Below are 9,740 nucleotides of genomic sequence, written 5' to 3' on the forward strand. Positions count from 1 at the left end.
GGGGGTAACCGTGAAATGTATTCTATCATCGATTCTTACTTGCTACAGTAGACCAAAAACCCCCATGTTTTCTTTTTTTTTAAAATTTTAGACAAATTAATGTTCGGCATGACTTTTTCTTTGATCTTGTGAGCTACCATTAAATATGTTTAAAAAAATTTTTTTTCTTTTCAGTCATCAAGAAAACTTGCCAAACCGGAGATGGGGTTCATTTCGACAGTAAGTGATTTTCATTTCTTTTTTTTACCTCTACATTTAAAAATCGAAGTCAATTGAGGGTAAAAATTATTTTTTTATTTTTGTAAAGAACTTTTAGTATTTCGAAGTTGTTGTGGGACTCCTTCGGGGTGAGCTTCAAGCTACCATCCTGAAGAAGACCCATACAATAAAAGCGAAACGATATTAATTTTTACTCTCAATTGACTTTGGTTTCTAAAATAATCTTTCGAGAATTTAAAGGCATATATTACATTTTGTGACCTTGGGCTAATAAAACCATAATAAACAAATTCTAAAACAAAAGTTTTAACAATTGTTTTTTCAACAATTGCATTCCAAGAACTTATTGCTGGCCGTTAAATTTTAATAGGTTTTATTTCTATGTATTTTATTTTTCTTATTATTTTTCATTCGTAAAGCTCAAATGATGCAAAAATACCGAGCGTCTTACATTTTGTATTTATTAATGAGCACCAATACTAATATGTCGCAGTCGGCCATGCTCTACAAAAGTTAATTAAAACATAGGTAAAAAAAAAACAATCGCGTTATTTAACTGACGAACAATGCCATTGTAAATTGTATTTGTTGCGCGCAGGTCGTTAAATTCAAAATGGGAATGGTAACTCAAAACAGGATCGGATTTATGAAAAAAAAGATGGGCTAAAAGTCAAATATAAAGTGTTCATTTTTCTGTTTTCTTCTTGAAATATTAGTATGCTCGTTTCGTTCTTGTTGTCGTTTCCTACCGTAACCTAAACTAAATTAGCCTAAGTTGCCTTAGAATCGATTACAAAGTTACAGTAGGATGCGACAGGACGAACGAAGTGACTATTGTCGTAGTCTTGTCCCTTCTTTTGTTTGCAGCAATGTAAACCGCTAAAAAAATCTTTTTTGGGTTGAAGTGGATCTTATACATATACGATACATGTGTGTACATGTGACCTAATTATATGTGCAAACTAAATTTATAATTAATTTTTGTATTTTACAATTAAGTATCTTTTAATGAGGGACGCTATTGTTAAGAAATAGCAAATGTCAACTCAAAACAAATGAATATCACTTAAAATACTGTTTTCATATGTTTACTTGTCATATTTATACATTTATGCATTCATATAAGTACATGTCTGTAAATGTGTACATACATGCATGATTGTATGCGTCATCTTTTCAACGGTGTTCCCATGATTATAAAACAAAATACACACATCCACCTTTTGTTGTTTTCTTGGCCCAAGGTACACACCATAACTATATCTTGTTTTAACTCCTCGTTATTATGTACACACTTTTTTTTTGCCATTCTCGTCGGTGAATACATCGCGATGTCTTTGCTTGTTTCAGTGCTGGAAAGAGACAGCTTGGATCGAATGCTTTAGCAAGGTAAGAAGAAAAACAATCTTTTAGGTAGATTTACATAATATATGTTTAAGTACTAGTTTATTATGTTGATTTTTTTTTAATTAATTAATGTATTCACTTAGCTGACGTAACTGCTTAAATATTTTTTTTTGTGAAAATTAATATGTTCTTATGCCTTGTTTTGCATTAGATGATATTAATTGTCTAGGTAATAAAATTCAAAGGTTTAATGTTTCAACTTTTAAGCAAGATTTGGTACGAAATTAACATATTATAAGTTTTTTCAAATGGAGTTAGATTATACCGTATGCACCTATGAAACATAGGTTGTCTGACGTTTATTTACTTGTAAAACATTCCACATGAATGCACGCTCATACTTAGGATTGTTTCGATTACTAATTTCGCTTGGTGTATGTACAGTACCGATCAAAAAAAATTTGTTACAATAATAATAAATAATAGGTGTCATTCTAAAATAATAATAATATTAATAGGAATAGTTGTTACTACCTGTGTCTATTATTATAATTTTTTTTCTTTGTTCTACAGCCAACTGTACCGCAGTTCGAGTTTCAACTCCTCGGGCCGTAGCAGTACCTGCGACACCGCTGATGATATGTACTCGGACGCGTCCCTCGAAGAAGACGTCCTCGATTTGAACCACAAGGTAGGGAACAAACTGTACATTGATTTCGTTTCGTGTGCCTATAAAGTATAGCTCGACTTTTATGCCATGCCTTTGTCCATGAATAGGAGTTGCCGGTATTCGTTTATGTAACGCATTAAGTCACGATTTTTTAAGGAATATATAATTAATATACCGGCAAGACAAATAGTTCACTGAACATACAAGTTGTACAAAGAAATGTACAATTTTTTGCTGTACCTGTATAAATACTTAATAATTAATACAGTATCGTTCAGAAAATTTGGATGACATGCCTGGGTATATGTAGTGTTTTTTTTTTGCTGCACTTTTGTTTTTAACAAAAGAAAATTGTAAACAACTATTTGTTTTGCAAACATTGTTTTATAGTCCGTTTGCTTTTGTTTTTTCTTAGCGTATTATTAAGGTTGTAGGTGATTGTTTTAATTTTATTCTTTTATCTCGTATCATTAATCGACTGTAGACTTTTATTATTGTTCAAACGATACACTCACATACCGCATTATTTTCCTACAGTATCAAAATCTGTCGGGTGTAACCGTGAAATGTGAAATACAATCTTCGTCCACAACCATGAAGCACATTCGTTGGTTTTTTTTTGAATTTTATTCTTTATGCATATCGTGAAGGTGTTATAAGTATATGATATGTTTTAATGGTTCCATTTTCTGGTGCCCTTGGAACAGATACCATATTACATGTCTACATGTAACGAAACATCTAATACCATTCTCATAAACACGAATACCTCGAAAGCAATACTAGAAATAAATTTACAATAAGAACAGGTCGAGTTATTGATCAGTAACTTATCGATATTAGTTACACTTAAGCAGTTTTGATCACCACCCACATATTGCTACAATTTCTAAAAGAAGACCTTCCGCCCTACCCTTCGGCTTTGCGCTAGAGTGTAGGTCGAAGGAATTGACTGCCCACGAGCTTTAGCAGCTGTTATTTATTATTGTAGGCATCGTAATTTCCACGAATTAAAGTTTTAAGAATTTTTACGTGGTGCCGGGTTTTGTGTAAGACATGATAATGAAAGACAAATAATTTATTACCAACTGCATTGAATGCTAAGTAAGTACCGCCAACAAACGACTTCTGTTAGTTGCACAACGTAATTAATGAATTTCAAAAACATCATCCAACGCCTACTCATGGGTGTAGAACCTGAGTAGGTAATAGAAAGCTGTAAAACAAATTAAAAATTGCTGGAACATTTTTTTTCTGTTTATTCTGTGGCTGTTTTCGTGATGAGTTCATATGCAGAAAAGTCGACCCCTGGCGGTTTTCTGATTGTGCTGTGGCCACCCTTGTGAATAAATAGTGCGTGCATGTACGTGTTTGCTGTTTGTGTGTATGAAAATGCGCTTTAATAGATCTATCCGGCTCGAAGGACCAAAATGTTTTCGTGTTCGAACGCTTTCACTGTAAGCTGTTTTGCTTGAAAAAGCCATCTTTTGTAGGGAATTGGATGATAACAGCTTGTAGGTAGATATTAGGGGAAAATAATTAGAAACGGTTAATTTTTGGGCGATTTATACATATGTATATGTATAAATATTTTGTTGTTATACGTAAAAATGACCCGACCCTTTTATGCTCTCAACCTAAATGACTTGACACATTTGATGACTAAAATAAAATATCATATCGTTCTATAAATATTAGCTTTGTGGAAAACGAAACGTGTTTTGAATTCTTTCCAAATCGTTGCTTAATGAGTAGTGTACAGTGTACATAATATATTACGTACATATGTCAAATATAAATAAATAAATGAAATCCGCTTTTGGATATATTTTTTTTAATTTAGCGAACCTAATTAATTTATTTTATGTTGCTGTAACGAACAACTCGCATTGTAAATTTTTAATGTTCTATTTTTAATTGCAATTAATTATGTCACTAACAAGCACATAAATTGTTTGAATTTTTGGTCATCCTTTTTACGACTTACATAGCTAGGTACCTGCCCGATGATTTAACGTGATTGTATTTCATAAATATTTTGCTAATTACACTCTATTATAATGTACAGTACTTTGCAAAATATTCGTCGACGTTTTTAGCCGTAACATATCGCATAATACAAGGTGTCCCAAGAATAACTAACTTAAATTTTATTGGAAGTCTCGCTTAGAATCGTAAATAAAAAGTCGACTGGACTATTTTAAAATCCAAAAAAATGGTAAAGATCTAGGTGATGGCCCCCACACCCGAAGGGGGATCGAAAGAGGAGGTCTTCCCCAATACTGTAAATATTTATATAGTCATTCTTAAACAATATTCAAAGGTAAAACTAATGGAAAAATACATAAAAATATTGAGAAAGTTATATAAAACATTATTTAAATATCTTTATCAATAGGGTAGGTTAGGTTAGGTTATCTGGTTTTGTTCAAGTGACCACCCTCTTTCGAGCCCCCACCTCCACCCGCTTGAAAAAATTTTTTTATTGAATTTTATTTGAATTATAGTGTATGAAAATTGTCAGAATAATCAATTTTCAACTCCCATGCCTTTTTATAGGGGTGAGACCGCCGCAAATTTTTATGGGGTTTTACTCAGGTGACCACCCTCTTTCGATCCCCCTTACCCCCACCCCATCTAACCCCCATAACTTTTTATGGTACAGTGGTGGGGGAGACCTCCTCTTTCGATCCCACCCCCTTCGGGGATGGGGGCCATCATCTAGACATTTACCCAAAAAATTAATTTCATATTCGCGCCCAAGTCCCGTATTTTTTATCAAGTACTGTACATCCGCCCGAAACTATAATATTATTCATGAATAATGTGTACGTTCGCGCATACCCACATGTCGTGCGTTTGCATGTGTGGCGATTGTTTATTCACCGAATAACTGCACACAAACTTGAAAATACAATAAATACAAGTCTTATTATAAATTTTTATTGCATACTTAAGACTTACACTATCGGGCGCAAGTCGGGTCCCCTATCCGAGAAACTTCCTCTAGTTTGAAAACAGTCGCGTTTTTTTCATTCGCTGCGCCTCATGTACAATTATTTATTATTGGCCATGTGTGTAAACGTTGTACGTGTGTGAATGTGTTTATCTGTTGCTAATGACGTCAGAGCCGTTGCGGCGATCAAGTCAGTTGCCGCGTAAGGTCTGTGGAAGAAAGTATTGCGCGGCGCGGAAAGGAAATTAACTTTGCGTTGTCTTGTTCTTCTATCAGAGCAATCAGTAACGAGTTATCTCTTTTTATGAGAGGAAGTGTAAAGTACAAAGCAAGTCGTACCAAGCACAGCGTAATATGACAGAATACCACCCTGGATTTTGTAGACGTTTCGCACCGGTTTAGTGTCCGTTTCAAAGTGCAGGTGTTCTTATTGCGCCTGGGGTGTAAACGGTGCAGCCTCGTGGGTCGCCGGTGCAAAGAAAGTTTGGGGGTTTGCAAAAAATAAATAAATCGATCGAGTACGGTCCTGGTTTCTTGGAATAATTGTGGTATTATTCGCGTGGGGTAAATGGGTAAATACTATCCACACTTGTTTGTTTGCAGCTATATATGTGGTCCAAGTTTTTAGACAAAGGTCTTATCAGTAAGAGCCAAATTTAGATATTTCTGGATTTATTATCAGATACAATGATATACTCAGTTTATGTATATATGTTTATAAACATTTGCAATGATGTATATTGATGAATTTTTTGTTGCAATTGCTGCACCTAATTATTTTTATATATATTTTTTATATACTCGAAATGATCATGTACATTAATTTTGACGGGTACTGTAGATAGATATTTATTCTGAGTTTATGAAGTGGTTTATTGGTATTTTTATTCGTAGTGTTTCGTTTGAACACCGTTGACGTCACTGGTCTTTTTGATTCACCATTCATTCAAATGATAAATTTCTCAAATGGTATCTCATACACTAAAAAGAGCACAGGATGTGTTTACGACAGCACATTAAAAATTGCATGATTGGAGTTCATAATATAATTTATAATTGTATTATAATTTGAACTTTTAGGCTTCGCTGTATTATCTTCACTGAAGCATTCGTTACTTGTTTTTTTTTTTTTAAATACTTAAGTTTACTTAATACGTTTACAAACAAAAGGGCTATTATGGGATTAAAAGTTACGAAGAAATCCCTTTTTGATTTGACGAACGCTTTGAAAAATTGATTACGTTTATGTTGTATCGTTTTTGCGTTAATTTGTTATCATGAACGACAACTTTTGTGGGCATTTATCAACAACTTGACACGTTTTTAACTTCCTGTCAAACCGGAAACGCGACGCGTTAATATTAATTTCTTCTCCAACTTTCGCTTGTATGCACCCGTGTATTTAAATTTCTTTTTATATAAAAAGTGTTGTCATTTGAAGATAATGTCCTTAAATTACAAGCATTGTTTGAAAACTTTTTTTTTACATAAACAAGCATTCTACAGAACTTCTATGTTCAGTGAATATTTTGCCTTACCTGTATATCGAATGTACAGTTATAACAAAAAAAAGTGCCAGGAAGTGATATTTGCTAGTATAGGTGAATTGTGTAGTAAAAAACATACATTCGTAAATATAAGGTAAATTCCTTTTATATTTAGGTTTAGGCGATTCATTAATGAGTAAACCACGTAGACAAGTTTCATGCGACCGAACTCCTTTTAGTTCGTTTATATTATTAACTAGGGAATAAATTGGTCGTAATTTACACGGTAATTGCTTATAATGAGTACGTGAAAATTATCAGTGCCGTTTTTGCCATTACCGTCCTGTTCAAGTTAGAAATGAAATCTATGAAACCAGGCTAACCGACAGGTTAATCGATACCTAAATTACTCTTATTAAATGGTTTCCATTTTTTTTTACAGAAATTCATGATAGTTTATGAATGATATTTTTAAATAACATATATGAAAATATGGTACAAATGTTCTTATACCATCCCATTAATAATAATTGCGTATAGCAGAATAATATTAAGTTCGGCAATAAACTTGCCATTAGTGTATACGAAAATTCGAGTTGAAATATTATAACTTTTTTAATTTGTTATTTATATTCAATTAGAATTGTTTATGGTGACATTTTGAAACAAATCTTATTAAGTATTAATAACAATCGCAGTTTTTATTGGTCACCTCTAAAAGAAACATCTTCAAGTATCTATTTAAAATCTTAACACGCGGCTCAGTATGTGTATAATTATTGCGGCTACTATTCTAAAAGCAATCTAAAGAATCCAATTCCAAGTATGTCAGCAGGTTCAGGTCGAAAACAATTTCTAACTGTCACACATTGATTCCATCCGCTTGTCTGACAACTATCGTTATTGAAACTTGTGTAGAATCTGCAGTTTATAACATATTCTGAATTCATGCCTTTTAATTTTGAAAAAATAAATCCTGACATCTTTGCTGACTGTTACTGTACAATATTATTCTAATTTTTAAGCAAATTCGATGCTCTCAATCGAAAAATGGAAAATAAAAACAGTTGAGTCTTTTGTCTATTATCGGTTTTGACATTCGGTTGGAGAAATTACGAGACAATTTTATGTAACCAATTTTCTCTACGAATATTTCCGTTCCGATGGCTAAGTGACCTTGCCGATAGTGTTTAGTTGGCCTTCCAGAAATGCATAAGCGTGTAAACCAATCGCCAATAGTGTCATGAGCTACACAACACACTTAGGTACTCCTGGAATCATTAATTCGTAGGTGTTGTAGTAGAATGTGCATGTTTTAAAAATACCGCGAAGTGTTCAAATTTTCCAAATCGAATTTTATGCACATGGGTAGGGATATTGTGAATTCCTTAATAACTATCAACCCTAGGATAGGAAAGGCTTAAGCAACCAGTTTGTGAAGCGGTGCTGTCTTGATTCGGCTCTAAAGGTCACATCCAGCATCATACTGACCATATTATCGGAAATGGAAGGACCTCTGAAGAAGTTCGAGATAGCGAAACGTTAGGGATCAACTCCAATTGACGACTGCTTTTAGATTCGAATCGAGACAGAATTTTTTTAGACTTCATTTTATACATTGTACACCAAAACCTCCGAAAAACTATATTCTCAGTTCCAAGCTACTAAACCTTTCAAAATCTAAATCTAAGTTATACATATAAAATGCTAATGTGCGTACGTAAAGATAGGATTTTCTCTGTCACCACCAACTCCCCGTTGGGATGGTAAATTAAAATCGATATGAAATGTTCCAGAAAGTTCTAGAAATATCTGGAATTATCTGGAAAGTTCCAAATTGTGTGCAACTGTTAAAATCGATATGGAATGGTCCAGAAAGTTCTAGAAATATCTGGAATGTTCTGGAAAGTTCTAAATATCCGCAATTAATTATCAAGAATTTTCTAGAACGATCTACTATTATTAAGAAATTTTATAATGGTACAGGGTGGTATCTAAGATAGAAATCTATATTATCTACGCTAAAAAGTGGATCCTTGAATATTTTATATACCATTAATCATGCGATGTATTTTAACCCTAGCAATGCCGGGTTTCGCTGCTAGTTGCCTATAAATATGAAGGTAAAAATGACATTACTATGGTGTGCATCTATAATACAGGATTTCGTAACTTGTGTGTCTGTAGATTTGAGGGATTCATGTCATGATTGTCGGGGGTTCATATTTCCCTTGTTTCTTTTTCCTTTGATTTCGAAAAATAATAAATCTTAAAGTTACAATTTAACGTTAGGTTAAATTTACAAAAAGTCTGTCATTTAAAAAAAAAAAAAAACGAGTGGGCCAATGGGCGTGTGCCCCTGCGACCCTATAAGTGTAATGTTCCTTTATTTAGGAAATGATTCAGGTGCAGCAATCGCAACATTACACAAATAGAACAAAGCAACTAAATTTAATACATCTCATCGTTTGGCTCCGACATTTCTTTTCAACATGCATAAAATTGCACGAAAATAAATTTCTTCGCGTTAATAAAGGTTATCGTCATTATCACTCCTTATCATTCGTTTAATAATAATTGTTGTCAGCTGTTATTAAAATTTACCATCGGTTCAGTTGTGGCTAATCAATTAAGTCATTTGTAAATACATATTATTATTGTTGTACAGTGTATTGGAGTCATCGACGATAATAATATAAACAGTGTCTGTGTCTTCTGGCGCGTTTGAAGTAGATAGATATTTATTCTGAGTTTATGAAGTGGTTTATTGGTATTTTTATTCGTAGTGTTTCGTTTGAACACCGTTGACGTCACTGGTCTTTTTGATTCACCATTCATTCAAATGATAAATTTCTCAAATGGTATCTCATACACTAAAAAGAGCACAGGATGTGTTTACGACAGCACATTAAAAATTGCATGATTGGAGTTCATAATATAATTTATAATTGTATTATAATTTGAACTTTTAGGCTTCGCTGTATTATCTTCACTGAAGCATTCGTTACTTGTTTTTTTTAAATACTTAAGTTTACATAATACGTTTACAAACAAAAGGGCT

General features: G+C 33.1%; 1 protein-coding gene across 1 annotated transcript in view; it reads left to right on the plus strand.

The window, feature by feature from the left end:
- Positions 1-2,425, plus strand: part of LOC108733779 — a 16,490-nt gene extending 14,065 nt beyond the window's left edge. The window contains exons 5-7 of the mRNA XM_025981106.1: positions 175-219; positions 1,570-1,608; positions 2,140-2,425. Of these exons, the coding sequence (XP_025836891.1) occupies positions 175-219; positions 1,570-1,608; positions 2,140-2,308 (253 nt within the window). The 3' untranslated portion in view covers positions 2,309-2,425. The remainder of the gene's footprint in view (positions 1-174; positions 220-1,569; positions 1,609-2,139) is intronic.
- Positions 2,426-9,740: the final 7,315 nt, after the last annotated feature.

This window comes from Agrilus planipennis, unplaced genomic scaffold, assembly GCF_000699045.2.
Source record: "Agrilus planipennis isolate EAB-ADULT unplaced genomic scaffold, Apla_2.0 scaffold1, whole genome shotgun sequence".
Taxonomy (NCBI): domain Eukaryota; kingdom Metazoa; phylum Arthropoda; class Insecta; order Coleoptera; family Buprestidae; genus Agrilus; species Agrilus planipennis.